A 17,061-nucleotide genomic window follows, 5' to 3' on the forward strand; every position below is an offset into this window, starting at 1 on the left:
GCTTTCTTTCATTGTAAATTATTTGGCCTCCATTTCCCCATTTGTGAAATGGGGATGACAAAATCGTTTTCTGAGAAGTGGGAGGCTGGTTTTAGTTGTGCTCTTCTGCCTCTGCCCTGGGTCGGCTGCCTGGCCAAGCCCTCTGCATTCGTATCTCCCAAGCAGAGTGTCTTCCCAGGCATGTGCTATAGCTGTTTAATGTGGTGTGTGTGTGTGTGTGTGTGTGTGTGTGTGTGTGTGTGTGTGTGTGTTGGGGACGGGAAGGGGATGCAGAGGTGGTGCTAAGTAGAAGGAATCTGCAAAGACAACAACTGCTTGGCTCTTCTACCTCCTGAAGTGCATTTGGATGATTTATGTCCCCGTTTCCCCTTCCTTGTTGACCTCGGAATGAGGTCCCTTCTCCCCTAGACTGTGCTGGCCAGTAGCACAAGGGCTCGTCACCACCAAGGGTACTGCTCTTGTGAACATTTGAGATGCCTTTTTTTTTTAATGACATACACCATGTGTGTTAATTTTAGAAAAATATGTAGATGACATTGAGAAGAAAAAATAAAAAGAGAGGAGAGGAAATGCTACCTTGAGAAATCAGTGTTAATATTTTCATGTATGTTCTTCCAGTCTTATTTCTATATATTGCCTAGAAATCAATCAATCATTTTATAGTGAATTTATTCTATGCACCTTTTTAAAATTTTTAAATACTTACTATTTTCCCGTGCTAATAAATCAGCGCTCTTATCATTCGTCTTAAATGCTACATACTTTCTCCTGGATGTACCCAGTGTTATAAAGTGGTCTGCTGTTCTAAACAACACTTGGGATGTTTCCTCATTTTTTTTTTTATTCCACGGTTACTGACAATTCTGTGAAGAGCATCCTTGAAACTACAGATTTACTTATTTCTCCAGTCATTGTCCTTAAGGTACATTCCTAAAGTGGGAATTGCTGGGTCAGAAGAAGGCACATCCATCCTTATGCACTTAATGCCTGTTGCCAAGCCACCCTCGGGCAAGACAGCTCCGTTTACCCCTCCACACCAGTCGGGGAAGTTGTGTCTTTGAGACTCAACCTGCACAAAAGCCCTAAGATGGACCCCAGCTCTCTGGCTCGGCCCCCTGCACCCTCACCGGTCACAGCGTGAAAACATCCCAATTCCTGCACCCTAAGTACCCAGACTCTACAAAGCTGGATTTCCCCTGAAGTGAAGTTTGCTGGCTCTTGAAGAGGAATTTAGACGCTCTATTCCTCAGAACTCATGAGAGGGGTGAACTGGGAATGACTGCAGGATCCCGTGCTCCCATCACACAAATGGTCTCGCCTCTCAGAATTCAGAGGTGTGATTGGGTTATACAGCAGGAAACACACCTGGGCGTGAACACAGGTACTTGGGACCCCCAGCCAAGCCCCCGTGGCCTTGTCCTTTTTCTCCACAGTGCTCAGTGCTGAAAGAAGAGTTACAGAAGGAAGATGCCCAGAAGGAGAAGTGGGAAGCCCAAGAGAAAGAGTTAAAACTCTGCAAAACCGTGCGTTGAACCTCCTGACCCCTAGGTGTCCACTGAAAGCCTAGATTGTGGCCTTGAGGGTTTTGGAGGGGTTCCTTGGCCCATTAGCTAGCACAAGCTCTGGGGCTTTCTGGGTGTTTGTCTGTTAATGTAGTCTCCTAATTCTTTGATTTGCTAGCCTCAAAGAGATGGGTGAAAAGACCATGGAAAACACACTCTCCCCAGATTTTCTGGGCAGTTGGCTCAAGGCCCCTCATCAGGTTTCCCCTGGGGACAGGGATGGGAGGTGGCCACCCTATGCTGCTAGAAATTCACCGTGGTCCCTACCCCTGGACTTGTGATGCCCAGACTTTCATGATCCACTGTCACAAGTTTTATCACAGCCCTGAGCACTGTTATTAACACAACTCTTCTTGAAGTATTTTTGCTTAAATACATTCAATTTTACAACAATTCATAAAAACAAAATAAAAAGCAAATGTATCACTGGCCTTGTATGGAAGGTGAACATAAAAATTTATAAAATGAAAAGATGACCACTAAATGTAAATGTTCACCCCCTGTACTGGCCCGAACCCTCGTGCACATCACCAGGCATACGTTTTCCATCCGTTGGGAAGGACGGTGCCTGCGACGGGGGCAGAAGACGTGTGTTCTTCTCTCTGTCAGGAGCACACTTCTCTGCCTCAAATGAGATAAAAGAAAAATGTCATTGTTCTTTTCTTCCAAACTGTGCCCATTGTGTCTTCCAAACAGCCCTTATTTAGATTGAACTCAAAAATGTGCCCCAAGGAAAGAGACTCTAATGAGTGGATAGGTATCTTATACTGTTTAATCCAGGATCCATGCTGATCTTCAAAAGAAACTCAAATTTTCCCTCACCCAGCCCTTTCATTGCATCCGTTGAAAGAAAGTCTACTTTGCCTCAAAGATGTGGAATTGTCCCCCAAGGGAAGGAATGAAGCGAATCCCAGACTAGGTTTCTGCCTTAATGAACCAGATGAAATGAGTTGTGAAGTTGACTTCCCTGTTGTTGGAACTCTTTCAGCAAATCCATGACATGGAAAAAGAAATGAGGAAGCTCAGGGTGGAGCTGAAAAGGAGCAGTACGGAGCAGAGCCTGATCTCTATGACGCTGCAGGAAAAGAACAGGGTATGGCAGGGACAGGTCAGCCTGGGAACCACTCTGGGACAAGCACTCCACCTGCATCATCTCTGTTCATCCTCACAATGACCCCATGCGGTCTATACTGGTATTAACCCCACTTTACAGTCGGGAAAACTGAGGCTCATAGAGGTGAAGGAAGTTATCCAAGTTCACTTGCATAAAGTAGTTGTGGCAGAACTTGAATCCAGGTCTGCCTGACTCCAAAGCTCCTGTGTGTAACCACAACCCTAGCCTGCCTTCAGATCTTAATTGTGAAATTATCTAAGAAAGAATTGATCCGTTAAATCAAGTTTGCCAATGATGTTGTTCCAACTTAAATTCTCATATTGATTTTTTTTGTCTTTTTGTTGCATCATTGAGAATGTTTTTAAAAATCTCAACATGTTTGTCATTTGTGTGTTTCTTCTTTTAATATGAACGATTTTTGCTTTATATATTTTGAGGCTGTGTTACTAGGTGCATATGAATTTAGAATCCTAATACTTCCTGTAGAGCAAAACTTTAGATCATCATGAAATGTCGCTTTTCATCTCTAGTAGTGTTTCTCCCTTAACGTCTCCTTTGTCATTTAGCTTCATCACTGGCTTTCTGTTGGTTAGAGTTTTCATACCATATCTTTTTCATATGTTCTCTGTCAATTTTTGTCTTAAGGTTTAGACATATGCCATTAAATAACGTATCATTTTTACAAAATCCAGTTTGACAATCTTTGACTTTTAGTCCATTTATATTGTGTAATTACTCATGTACTGGGGTTTAAATCTACCTTCTTCCTCAATACCAGTTGTACCATCTGTGTTATGTTCCTTTCTCTCCTTTCTTGCCTCCTTCTGAGTGGATGGTTTTCTCTTATTCCACTTTCCCCCTCTATTAGCTTGGAAATATTTCACTTTTTTACTATTCTTTTAGTAATAGTAAGACAATAGCATTCATCCTTGACTCACCAAAATCACACATTAATTAAGTTTTTCACTCTTCTACTATTCTCTTTGTAGTCATCCTGAAGACTACAATATGCATTCTTTTTTTTTTTTTTTTTTTTTTTTTTTTTTTTTTTTGCGGTACGCGGGCCTCTCACTGTTGTGGCCTTTCCTGTTGTGGAGCACAGGCTCCGGACGCACAGGCTCAGCGGCCATGGCTCATGGGCCAAGCTGCTCCGCGGAATGTGGGATCCTCCCAGACCGGAACACGAACCCATGTCCCCTGCATCGGCAGGTGGACTCTCAACCACTGCGCCACCAGGGAAGCCCTGCATTCTTAACTTACCAAGAGGCAATAGTAGTTGATAATTATGCCCTTCTCCTTGACAGTGCAATGAGTTTCAAACACCTTAACTTCACTTACCCCCTCCAGATTTATAAGCCATTGCTGTCATTTTCTAAACTCCTCTTCATACTTAAAACCCCACAAGACATTATTAGTGTTTTTCTATAGTCAGTATCATATCCACACATTACCCTTACTGTTGCTTGTCTTTTCTGCATCTCTGATCACCCACCTGGGTTCATTTTTCTTGTGTCTGAAAATACCCTTTAATGTTTTCCCTCATTGTGGCTCTGCTGATGACAAATTCTCACATGTGCCTGTGTGTCTGCCTGGAGATGTATATTTAACCTTCACTCTTAAAACACATTTGACTGCGTATTGAATTCTACAATGGCAATTCTTTTCTTTCAGCACATTAGATATGTCACTATTGTCTTGTGGCTCCTATTATTTCTATTTAGAAGTCATCTGTAAGCCTAACTGTTGTACCTTTGCATAATCTGTCTTTTTCTCCGGTTGCTTTTAAGATTGTCTTTTCCCTTGATTTCCAGCAGTTTTATTATGGTTTATCTAGGTGTGGATTCAGTTTTATTTACCTCGTTCAGAGTTCGTAGCTGCTTCTTGAATCCCTGGCTTGGTGTTTTGCCTTAGTTCAGGAGCTTGGGCTCTGTACCACACAGGCAGTGGGGAGCTACTATGGCTTCTGAACAAGTGACTGATGCAATGACCTTCGTGGACAGTAATCAGGGTGACAATGATAGTTACAATTTCTCACTTACTAGGTGTTCCCTTGAACATTTCATCTCTTCATCTTCACAACAGCACTGTGATCTAGAAATCATCCTCTCCATTTTACAGATGAGAAAGTCAAGGCTACTAGTTACTAGTAAAGTAACTAGCCCAATGGCACAGTCGGTTTTGTCTGACTCCAGGTTCGTCTGACTTCAGTTACCCTGGCGTAGCAAACAGCCACATGCTACTCTTTACACTGAAATTAATGAAAATTAAATAAAATTATTTATTCAGTTCCTCCATCACACCAGCCCCATTTCGAGTGCTTGATCCCCAGATGTGGCTGGTGGCTGCCGTATTAGACAACACAGCCTCGCTCAGAGTACCTGTACCATTGCAGAAAGTTCTGTTGGACAGAGTTGCCTTACAGCTGGGTAACTCTCACAGTACCGTTAAGATTGCACTGGAAGAAACTAAACTTGAGGCAAGGAGGCCAGTTGTCACAGTCCAGCTTGCATGTGAGAGGGACTGGAGGACAGGCGTGAGACGACCGAGTGTGAGAGAGGGAGCAGGGCGGCCGCTGAAGGTGACTCTGAGGCTTGGGGCTGGGAACGGGGGCTGTTCATGCAGAACACAGACAGGGGCAGAGTCCAAGGCTGGACTTGGCTTTTGCAGCACATGAAACAGGCTGCTGACATAGAAGTCAGAGCATGTTTAGACCTGGGAGAAAACTAAGGCCCAGAGAGTTTAGATGACTTTTCCAAGGTAACGGAGCTGGGTAGAGGCTCTTCCACTGGACCACACTACTCAGAAGAAATCTCTTAAGGGCTTTTCTGGGTCTTTTATTAGATCCCTGTGATCCCCCTCTTCAGATCCCTAAAAAAACAGCCTGTGAATTTGTTTCAGCACAAACACTTTCCATTTATTTACGAGAGTTTGCCTCATTTCCTGTTAGTGCCAGGGCCCAGGGCTCAGCAGGTGCATCCAAGAATTGAGCAGCTGCGAGGCCTACACTGGCCAGCCAAGGGTAGCGTGGAGCACTCCCAAGCCTACCGTGCGTTGACTGTTACCCAAGCAAGGGGGGATAAGTAGGCAAGCTTCTCCACTTTAAATGCCTTCGTTTGCAGGCTGCAATTCTTAATAGACATTGCTTTAGCAAGCCTCCATAGAGGTTACCACCAGTGAGTGTGCTCAAAGTGGTAATGACAAACAGTTATGATAATAAACCCAATCATAACATTTCCAAGTACCCATCACGAGTTATTAGAAAGAGACTGTACGGCGGACATTCCCGTCCACCTTTCATAGGTTACAACAGTACTTAACACACTCACAGAGCCCTTAAGCACTATGCCAAACATTGAATCCCCACAATAACTCTATGCAGTGATACTAGTATCATCATCCCCATTTGACAGATGAGGGCACTGAGTCACGGAGCAGTGAAATAACTTTCTGAGTGTCGTACGGCTTGTTAGGGACCGAGCTGGGATGGGAGTGTGCGGTAGAACATAGTTGAGCCCCGGGTGCAGAGCTCATCCCTTTCCCGTAGGGGGCAACTCCCTGTGAGTTTGCCTCCACCCTGTGCATGCCTGTGACCCCTGCTGCTGGGCTGCAGCTGTCCCTACCCCTCAGGGACTCCCCCACTGCCACTAGCACCCCCCAAGAAGAGTTTCCCCAGAGGGCATGATGATCACATTAGCAGCAAGCCCTCGGTTTCATCATCCTTTCAGGTTGAAGAGAAGCTTCGGGAGGATTCCAGAAGGAAATTGCTTCAACTGCAAGAAATGAGGAACAGAGAAAACCTCATTAAAGCCAATTTGGAAAGGGCAGTAGGTCAGGTAGGCGTGCTGCAGAGCCCCTTCACGGGCCTGTGCTCTCCACGGAATCCCACACCCAAGTGGCCGGCAGGGATGAATGAGGAGGAAGACGGCCTGCCTTAGTTCACCCGCTTATTTTCTATACGAAGAAGTGTCTAGAAAGAACTAAAGCTGAGATTCTATCTAGATCTAGAGTCTGAGCTCTTAACCACGATGCTCTACTACTTAGCTATTAGTTACTATGCTAAGCATCGTTTTTCTGTGTTTTGAAGAAAGTTTCATGAACCTTTGTCCCGCCCCCAAAGGTAGTGGAAATGACTCCTGCGTTAGTCCTGTCCCCCATCAGCTGCAGTTCCCCTTCCCCTCATTTCAGATGAAGATCAACAGTTCTCAGGAAACTCGGCAGCATCTGGCAGAGAAGGAGAAGCTGACCGAGGAAAGGCTACAGCAAGAGGAGAAGCTGAAAGCTAGAGTCAAGCGGCTAATGGAAGAGAAATCGGTAAGGTGGTCCCCGTCCTTCTCTTTACTACTGGAAACTGATGAAATGGGCTTTCCTATGAGAAACAGAGGGTGCGTACTTAGATGGAGGAATCTCAGCAACTCCTTGTTGGGAGCTAAATTAATTAAAGAGGGTGAATGATGTAGGAGGAATTAACATGAAGCTTGAATCCTAAAACTCAGAGATCAACTTGAAGATCAACTTGAAGAGGCAAGCTTATTGAAATGTCTAGAAATGATACTTTGTTTATATACCGCAGCTGATTTTATTGATACAAATCCCAGTCGTTACTGCGGGTCCTGGTTTGTGTCTAAGTGTGTGCAAGACCAACCAATAGTATTTCAGTCTTTTGCTTTCTCTTCATGCATATCAGGGGAAACACATGGCCAAAACGGCTACTTACCTTTCCAGAAACCAGCCAATTACAGGATACTTTACAGTGGCGCCTCTCAACTCAAAGGTGTCCACGGATCATATGCGGATGTTGTTGAAATGCAGATTCTGACTCAGCAGGTCTTGGGTGGGGGGAGCCTGGGATTCTGCATTTCTGAACAGCTCCCAGCTGGTACCGATAGCACAGCTCTGCAGACTACATTTTCAGCCACAAAGTCATAGAAGAAGGTTTTCCCCAAGTTGGCCGATAAGAACCACCTGGGGCTTTCCTGGTGGCGCAGTGGTTGAGAGTCCGCCTGCCGATGCAGGGGACACCGGTTCATGCCTCGGTCCGGGAGGATCCCACATGCCGCGGAGCGGCTGGGCCTGTGAGCCACGGCCACTGAGCCTGCGTGTCCGGAGCCTGTGCTCCGCAACGGGAGAGGCCACAAGAGTGAGAGGCCCGAGTAACGCAAAAAAAAAAAAAAAAAAAAAAGGCGGCTCCAGGGACTTCCCTGGCGGTCCAGTTGTTAAGACTCTGTGCTTCCGCTGCAGGGGGCACGGTTTCGATCCCCGGTCAGGGAACTAATATCCCACATGCCGCATGGTGCCGGCAAAAAAAAAAAGCCCCTCCAGGAGCAAATCTGATGTGATTGTTCAGAGATGAGACCAGAATGACAACAAGTGGAAACCCCAGCTTAGAAGAGCATTAGAAGAACAAGAGAAAGAAAACGTGGGGAGGGAACACAGGGGGGATCTCTTATTTACAGTGATGCTAAGTCGGTAGGAAAGTTGGAAATCTTCCTAGATGTGACTTTGTATTCAAAATGAAATGTTTTAATTCCTTCTCTGCTGAAGCCCTATAATGATATTTTCCAAGGTACTAAGTAAGTGACAGGGTTGCTGCTAATCCATGATTTGTTCATGTTTCTTCAAATACAAGAGAGGGAGGTTGTGATCACTGATAAAGCTGCTGTCCTCACCATTCTGGCCACAGGAGCAGTCCTTCAGTGATCTAGGGGCCAAGTGCAAAGCGTCCCGACATGAGGAAGTCATTCAGTGTCAGAAAAAGGCTTTATCTGAGCTTCGTGCACGAATTAAAGAACTTGAGAAGGCCTGCTTGTCAAGTAAGTTTCCTCCTGCCTAGTCACCCCCTCTGTGCTGAGAACCGTGGACCCCAGACTTGAGGGTTCACTTTAGGGACTAACCAATTTGCCAGGACCACCATCTTCTATCCCCATCATTTCATAACTAAAAAAACAGAGTTATAAAAAAAGATGGGCAGGAAAAAAAAATAGATGGGTAGGCATGAGCTCAGAGTCAAGAGCAGGCCTTGATATTAAATAAACAGGATTTCATGAAAAACTCAGAACCTTGTCCCTCTTTTTCTTATTTCACTGTGGCCCAGTGAAAACTTTTTCATAGACTGATGCTGTGCAAGGACCAACCTTGGGGAACTTCCCAGGATAAATACCCTGTTTAGAGGGAATAGGGCTTTCAAGAAGCCAAGCTTGCTGCTGGGTGGAGCCCTGGGCCAGGACACAGAAGCCTGGGTTCAAGTCCATCCTCACACCTGTGGCCGAAGGTTCCCCCTCAGTGCCCCCGCCCTGGGAGGCTGCAGCCTCATATGAGCTGTGTGGCCTTGGACAAGTCATGTCACCTCTCTGGGCCTCGATGCCTCACCTGCCAAGGGAGGATGGTGAGCTAATTAGTACTGGCCTGTGGTAAGGGTCCAGTAAATAGCAGCTGTGACTTTTACATGCAGTAACTTCTTCCTGAGCCTTTCTTTTGAGTGTAAACTTTTTCTTTTATAGATCACAAGGACCACATGGATGGATCATTTCTAGACTTAAAGACCCTCGGGATGGAAAAAAATGTTCGGAAAATATTGGATGTAAAACCTGACTTGCCAACTTTTTCAAGAGTAGAGATCGGAACGGTAACCAAAGAAACTTTGTCTCTGCATTGACTGACACGTGGGGAGGGTGGGCATGAGGACAGACACGAGCCGTGTGCCCTGGCACCACTGTATACATCATTGGTTCGAGGCCAGGTCCTCCCTGATGGGCTGGCACCTGTATGGACTGGTCGGTGCCTGGCCGTAATAGTGATCCAATGTTTGAATAGAAAGGCGGCTTCCCATCATGTACAGCATGATATAGCATTGCACTGATGCTGGCCAGGTCAATCTCTGGGCCCTCCTTTTCACATCACATGTTATATTCTGCAGAAAATATCCAACAAGCTAATGTACAACATTATGTCATGAGCTTGCCTAACACTTGCTTTTTGCTATAAACTGAAAAACATGAACACATAAAGGGCAGCAGAAGGGAGCCATGATGATTAAGAAGACACAAGTTCTAGAATCAGAGACCTGTGTCCTAATCCCAGCTCTACAAGCTCTGTGACCTTGGGCAGGCTCCTAACCTTTCTGGGACTTCATTTCCCAGCTGTAAAATGATGATGGAAAAATTAAAGGAGATCATCATGTAAAGTGCTTATCCCAGTGCCTAGCTCATAGCGAGCACTTTAATAGATGATAGTTATTATTGTCAAACAGTATTTAAAGAGTATTATCCAAGAAAACCTTCCTTTCTTAGGGAGCATAGTTTGTGTTTTCCAGGATTTTCAGAAGTAATTTGATTGTTAGGTTGAAGGTGCCGTGTATCCTAAATGGATGTTTGATCAGGTGTTTGACTGACACATGACAATGGACAGCTCAGGTCAGCGTGGCTTGCTGCGGCAGCTAGTCTAAACCAGCTTTTGGAAAACATAATAAAGCCATCCTCTCTGTACCAGCATTTTCTCCTACAATTTTTCTAGACATTTGCTCACACGTCTAGAGATGTGAGTCTTCAGAAACGTGTTGGTCTTCCTGGTAAAATCGAATCTTCCTTCTCTGAGGTTGGGAGTAGAGGGCCTGTCTCCAGGTGGGGAGCTCAGCTGGATCTCACGTCCTGATGGTCCTGCTTCCAAGATTGACCTTCCCCTTGGCAACAAGCCCTCATCCCACCACTGACACCACAGAGCAGGAAACCTCCCAACTCTCAATCCTCCAAGGTTGGCAGTAATTAAAGGAAAGAGCAGGAGGAAGAATAGCTGACATCTGTGAACTGCTTACTGTGTGCCAGGCGTTGAGCTCAGCCGGCTCCATGCCTTATGTCATTTAACCATCGTAGCAGCCTTGTGTCATAGTTACTATTATTGTCCCCATTTAACAGATAAGAAAAAGTAAGGCTTCAGGAGGTCAAGTACCTCACCCAAGGTCACAGAATAATGATTGAAGACACACCAGCGGTGTGTCCCTGGTGGTCTGTCTGCGAGCCTGCAGAGACCGGGTGGGGACTGTGTGCTTGGATCCTGTAGCCCAGGCTCTTCCTTAGTGACCCTCCCCTCAGGAAAAGAGGGGGCGTCTGGAGCGGTACAGAGGATGCAGCTCAGGGTAGCTGAAGACACTGAACAGCATCTCAGGTTCTTTTTGCAGCAGATCTGCCCGGTTTATTGTCATCTTCAGATACCCTCTTTTATTCTCATCTCCATAGGTACATAGACAAATATGTCCACTCTTATCTATCACAGTCACTTTGGGGGCATTTATATTTCTGTAGTTGCTTTGTTTTTAATCTCAGAGGGTTTCAGGGTAGTGCCAACAAATGCTAGGGCTAAGAGAGGCTCATGGCAAGCATTAAAAGCCAATTTATTTTTTAAGGAGGCTTGTTATGGTTATTTGTAGTCGTTCAGATCAGGTCCCCTATTCAGTCTGGTGGCCTTTCCATGCAGTCAGTTGGGCTTCCAGCAGCCAGCTGGCTGGTTGGGGTCTTAGGGAGATGCAGCTGCAAACACTATCTGCATTGTCTCTGGAAAGGTTCTGAAGGGATGCCCACCCACCAGGTTCCAGAGCTAGGAGAAGGTTGGGCCGAATTTTGTGAGGGTATGGTTTCTGCTGCACAGAAATGAGATTCCTTTAGTAAAAAGGAGGGAGGCCATTTTCCACTTAACCTTCATTCGTTCATTCAACAAACATGACCACTATGCACCACTCGGTGACAGGTGCCATGCTGGGCACAAGGAGGGAGATAGTGAGCAAAAGCCACATGGTCTCCATTTTTCTGGAGCTTGTCTTCTCAACATCAGCGGTACTGATTTTTTGAGCCAGGTAACTCTTTGTTTGGGAGACTGCCCTATGCATCATGGGGTGTTTAGCAGCATCCTTGTCCTCTACCCACTAGACGCCAGCAGCAATTATGACACCCACAAATGTGTCCAGGCATTGCTAAATGTCCTGGAGGGGGTAGGGTGGACAGAGTCACCCCTGGTTGAGAACCACTGGCCTAAAGGGAAGACAGACGAGACGGTGGCCAAAGAACGGCACAAGTGATGCATCATTTCAAAGGCAGTTGTGCTCTGAAGGGGTAGGAGCACAGTCATAAAGAAAGCAGTTCACAGAGTCAGAGTGGATTTAAAACCAACTCCCTTGGCGTGGACATATATACACACACACGCTACCAAAGGTAAAATAGATAGCTAGTGGGAAGCAGCTGCATCGCACAGGGAGAGCAGGTCGTTGCTGTGTGTCTACCTAGAGGGGTGGGATAGGGAGGGTGGGAGGGAGATGCAAGAGTCAGGGGATATGGTGATATATGGATACGTATAGCTGATTCACTTTTTGATACAGCAGAAACTAACACACCATTGTAATGCAATTATACTCCAATAAAGATGTTAAAAAAATTAACTCTCTTAAATTATTCTTTAGTAACTTTCCAATTCTTCCATTATTCTTTGGGTTATTATTCTGGATGTAGAAAATCATAATGGAATGCCAAGAGAGTTTTTCTTCTTTTTTTTATTTCAGCCTCAAAATGGCCTTTCCAGCCCAGGGTCCATCATGGTCTCTGAGAAGTTAGGGAAAATGGATGTGGCTGACGCTTTAGATCTCAGTGAAAACCTGGTAGGTATACCCAGCATCAGTCCCCTCCTGTGCAAACCTGTGTGCCCTGCAGATAGTTTAAACATCAACTCCACATACATGTTTAGTTGGTACAGTAGCTCCACGAGACCCATCTCCTATCCCAGCATGGGCTGGAAATTGCAGAGCCCAATTCCTTGGAAGACTGGGTAGTAAGAATGAATGTTTATGTCTGTTGTCATTCCCCCTCCCCCACCCCAATTCTCAAAAAGGCATAGTGTAAATGGATGCGGGGGAAAATGAAAGTCGTACTAAACACCCCAAATGCACTCATTTGCAAAGCATGTGTTTCTTCTCTGCAACTGCAGAAAATGAATGAAACAGAGTTAGATGTTTGCCTCCTCAAAGTGGCCACCAGCGGTCTTGGGCCAGGCCTCTTACCTGAGAAATGCTTTCTCGTAGTACATGGATATGAGCAAAACCCTCGGGACTTTGATGAACATCAAAGATATGTCAGGTCACGTGTCCATGAAACACCTCTCCCCAAAAGAGAGGGAGAGAGTCTACCAGCTTCGACAAAGAGACCTGTACCTGGTGTTTGATAAGATCACCCTACTCAAGAACCAGCTGCAGAGAAAAGAAGAGCTTTTGAGACGATACGAGGAGGACATTGAACAGCTCAAGTATGGCCCGTGTCCCCGGCAAAAGGCCCAGGCCTCCATTCTCCAGGCTAAACCTCGGTGCAGCTGCAGACCCGTAGGGACCAGGACAAGAGGACAGAGGCCTGGGTGTGGAGGGGGGAGGCGGGATGGTGACTCAGGGCCTTATGGACCCAAGTCTCTGGGCAAGAAAGCAGCAGTTAAAGTACCCTATTGTTAAGGAATAAGGTGCACCTTTTATAAATGTGTCTGATGTTTCACCATGTGTGTGCTTTTCGTAATTCCACCCTATTTTCAGTGGTATCCGTTACCCCACCCTCTCTGGGAAATTGGGAGGGGCTGGTAGCATAACCGTTGCCCCCTTCATGCTGCACGTCCACAGCCAATGGGCTATTTATTCTGCCCTCTAGTCCCCACATCTTCAGCCTTCCCCCCACTTGTAAGGAAACCGCGAAGCCAGGCATATATGGAAGTGTTCTGAGGATCTCCCAGGTCAGGAGCATTGGTGGTGAGTGAGAAAGCTGAGGAGAAAAGAGACTTTGTCTCTCCCGTGTGCTCAGGCAGAGCAAAGTGTCGGTTCAGATGTACCAGTCACAGGTGGCAAAGCTGAAGGACGACACCTCCAAAGAGGCCGAAGAAAAGGCGCTGCTGAAGGAGGCCCTGGCGCACATGGAAGAGCGGCTGCACCAGGAGAAGAGGGTCACCAGGGCGATCAGGCAGCAGAAGGTGAGAGGTCCCTGCTCGGAGCAGAGCCTCTGAGGCTGCCCCTCAGCTCCCTTTAGAAACAGCCAACTGAGGTCCCAGTGGGATCCAGGCAGCACAGAATGCATTCGCTCATTGCAAAGGAAGGTGGCAGAATAGCTTTAGCGTTAGGCAGACTTAGGTTTAGACTCTTGTTCTGCCATTTACTGTGTGACTTCAGGCAGCTTTTTTTTTTTAACATCTTTATTGGAGTATAATTGCTTTACAGTGTGGTGTTCGTTTCTGCTGTATAACAAAGTGAATCAGCTATATGCCTACGTATATCCTCAGATCCCTCCCTCTTGTGTCTCCCTCCCACCCTCCTTATCCCACCCATCTAGGTGGTCACAGGGCACTGAGCTGATCTCCCTGTGCTATGCAGCTCTTTCCCACTAGCTATCTATTTTATGTTTCGTAGTGTATATATGTCCATGCCACTCTCTCACTTCGTCCCAGCTTACCCTTCCCCCTCCCCATGTCCTCAAGTCCATTCTCTACCTCTGTGTCTTTATTCCTGGCTGCCCCTAGGTTCATCAGAACCTTGTTTTTTTTTTTTTTTTTTAGATTCCATATATATGTGTTAGATTAACCTCTCTGAGACTCATAGTCTAGCTTGCCTCTATTTTTTTAAACTTTCTTTTTCTTTAATTTAATTTTTATTTTATATTGGAGTATAGTTGATTTGCAGAGTTGTGTTAGTTTCAGGTGTACAGCAAAGTGATTCAGTTATACATATACATATATCTATTCTTTTTCAGATTCTTTTCCCATATAAGTTATTACAGAATATTGAGTAGAGTTCCCTGTGCTATACAGTAGGTCCTTGTTGATTACATATTTTATGTATAATAGTGTGCATATGTTAATCCCAAACTCCTAATTTGTCCCTCCCCAACACATTTCCACTTTGGTAACCATAGGTTTGTTTTCAAAGTCTGTGAGTCTGTTTCTGTTGTGTAAATAAGCACATTTGTATCATTTTGTTTAGATTCCATATATAAGTGATATCAAATGATATTTGTCTTTGTCTGACTTACTTCACATAGTATGATAGTCTCTAGGTCCATCCATGTTGCTGCAAATGGCATTACTTCATTCTTTTTTATGGCAGAGTAGTATTCCACTGTATATTTGTACCACATCTTCTTTATCCACTCCTCCATCGACATTTAGGCTGCTTCCATGTCCTGGCTGTTGTGAACAGTGCTTTCTGAGACTCATAGTCTAGCTCGTCTGTATTTTTTTAACTTTTGATAATTCGTGTATTTTATTTTGTTCTTTCTATCCAGATAACTATTTTTTCCACCAGTTTTATTGAGACATAATTGACACATAGCACTGTACTGAGTTTAAGGGTGTCCAGCGTCATGATCTGACTTCCCTGCCTCCTGCAATGATGACCACAATCAGTTGAGTGAACAGCCCGAGTGTTTTCAAAGGCGGCGATTCTGACTGTCATTGTTCTGCCAGGTGCCAGGGATACACCGAGGAATAAGCTCTCTGAGAATAAAGATCTGGGTTTGCTCTTCTGAGTAGCCAGAACAGTACGCCAGTCTTTCTGACTTGGGGCTGTGTGTTTGTACACGCATGCTTGCGTGTATGTGTGTACATGTGAGTATGTGCTGTGTGTTGGCATGTGTGTGTATTTGTATGTGTGTGTTTGTTGCCTGCATGAGCTCTAAGGAGGCCAAGGTCATAGAAGGGTGCCCTTCTGCTCAACCAGGAGGTGATGGTCAGATAGTTCCTTGCAGAAGCCTGCCCCCCATCCTGCGAACCTTCCAGGCAATAGGTTTCCAGACAGCAGTCTCTCTGGCTTAGAGCCCCAGAAATGAAAAGTGGCTGTCCTGCTCTGAGGGAGCCTGGATGAAGTGTTTCCAGTGCTCACTGCTGTGAATTAAACATCACAGACCTTAGTCTGCATATGTCATGGGGCTGCCTCAGGCAGAGGACAGTTTCCTTTCACACCAAGCAATGCCAGGGAGAGCTGGGCCAGTGACAGAGTTGTGACTTTCCCTTTGATGTGCCCTCTGCAGAGCTCACCCCTCCCCGAAGTGCCCCCCCGCCCCCAGGGCTTGGCAGACTAGGCCCCAAAGCAGAGACACCAGACCACAGAATGGGACAGCGTAGGGCCCAAAAAAAGCCATTGTCATGTACTGAAAACCTGAGGATTTACATAATCAGGCTTCACATGCATTATTCATGGGCTGCCTCATTCATACACAATGCAAGGGACGTGCCAGCCTGTTTGTCAGGAAGAAAACAATACTACATTTTAAAGTTTTGCTGGATCCTAAAGGTCACTTGTATACATCTGTCTTGGCATCCATTCCTTCCAGGGAGTATATCTTCGTTGTCTTTAAGCAGAAATGAACAGAAAGCAGAATTCCTCTTTTCTAAGTTTTACACTTAGTATTTTCACAAGGAGCCTTAGTTTTTTAGCCTCCTGTATAAAACTTTGAAACTCTTCACCCATTCACAGAGGTGGCAAGGTTGAAGCACTGAGATGAAATTACACATCTTAAGCTTCAGAATTGCCCCCCCCCAAAAAAATGGAGTTTGTAGTTTTAATGTTTGATCATCTCTTCACCAAGCAGACCTTTCAAGAATCAAAAGTCCTATTTCCACACTAATATCTCTGGCTGTGAAAATGAGACTTGGTATAAGATGCTGGGCCTTCACAGCGAACTGGGCCTGTGGCTCTGTCCATGTGGCAGAGGGACGGGAACCGCGGCCCAGGCCGTGCTCACTCGAATCCACATCCCACATCCCTCGAGAAGCCGGCAGTGTCTCTCAGAGTTCAGAGGCCAGATTTGGAGTCAAACAAATAGGGGTCAAGCCCCACCACTGCTCCGAATGACCCTGAGTAAGTGGCTTGACCTCTGTATCGCAGGTTCCTCAACAAAAGCAACCAAAACTCTTAGCAAGGGGCCTACTCCGTGGGGCAGTGGGAGGGTTAAATGGCAAAATGCCTACAGTGCCTGGCATATCACAAGCCCTGTTTCTAAGGGGGAAGAATAGGCAGCTCATGCATGGGTGGGGATTCCTCTATTTTTTCCAGGGAGCTTCCTGCCAGCTGACGCCTTCCCCGGTCCTCCCAAAGCCGCCACCTCTTATGGGACGCGCTCTTCTCTTTGGTGAATACGACTAGGGCCACGGCCAAGAAAGGACCCAGATACCTTTTGTGAAAGGGCTAAGGCTGGGATTTTCAAGAGGAAATTTTTAAATGCACAGAAGTTGCCACTTGGGAAGCACGCAAGCCCTTTCTTAGGACTTGAAGTGGAAGAAAGGCTGAAGGGCACCAGCTGCTTCTGGCAGGAGAAGCCGCTCAGCTCTCCTGCCAATCAAATCTCCAGCCAATCAAGTCCTGGCTAGGGGGCGTGACCACCGCTT

General features: G+C 45.9%; 2 protein-coding genes and 1 pseudogene across 4 annotated transcripts in view; all 3 read left to right on the plus strand.

Annotated features, from left to right (window-relative positions):
* The window catches only part of LOC308609817 (centrosomal protein of 78 kDa-like), a 405,903-nt pseudogene that overhangs the window by 247,744 nt on the left and 141,098 nt on the right, over nt 1-17,061 (plus strand). The gene's annotated exons all lie outside the window — the stretch shown is intronic.
* LOC308609797 (uncharacterized protein) overlaps nt 1-17,061 on the plus strand; it is a 258,883-nt gene that overhangs the window by 229,061 nt on the left and 12,761 nt on the right. The gene's annotated exons all lie outside the window — the stretch shown is intronic.
* The window catches only part of LOC308609811 (forkhead-associated domain-containing protein 1-like), a gene marked incomplete at its 3' end in the record, with an annotated part of 143,566 nt that overhangs the window by 66,531 nt on the left and 59,974 nt on the right, over nt 1-17,061 (plus strand). Inside the window, exons 8-15 of the mRNA XM_081259112.1 lie at nt 1,434-1,523; nt 2,551-2,655; nt 6,402-6,503; nt 8,357-8,486; nt 9,174-9,298; nt 12,218-12,313; nt 12,734-12,954; nt 13,491-13,656. Of these exons, the coding sequence (XP_081115238.1) occupies nt 1,434-1,523; nt 2,551-2,655; nt 6,402-6,503; nt 8,357-8,486; nt 9,174-9,298; nt 12,218-12,313; nt 12,734-12,954; nt 13,491-13,656 (1,035 nt within the window). The remainder of the gene's footprint in view (nt 1-1,433; nt 1,524-2,550; nt 2,656-6,401; nt 6,504-8,356; nt 8,487-9,173; nt 9,299-12,217; nt 12,314-12,733; nt 12,955-13,490; nt 13,657-17,061) is intronic.

This window comes from Mesoplodon bidens, assembly GCF_964165515.1.
Source record: "Mesoplodon bidens genome assembly, contig: HAP1_SCAFFOLD_103, whole genome shotgun sequence".
Classification (NCBI taxonomy): domain Eukaryota; kingdom Metazoa; phylum Chordata; class Mammalia; order Artiodactyla; family Ziphiidae; genus Mesoplodon; species Mesoplodon bidens.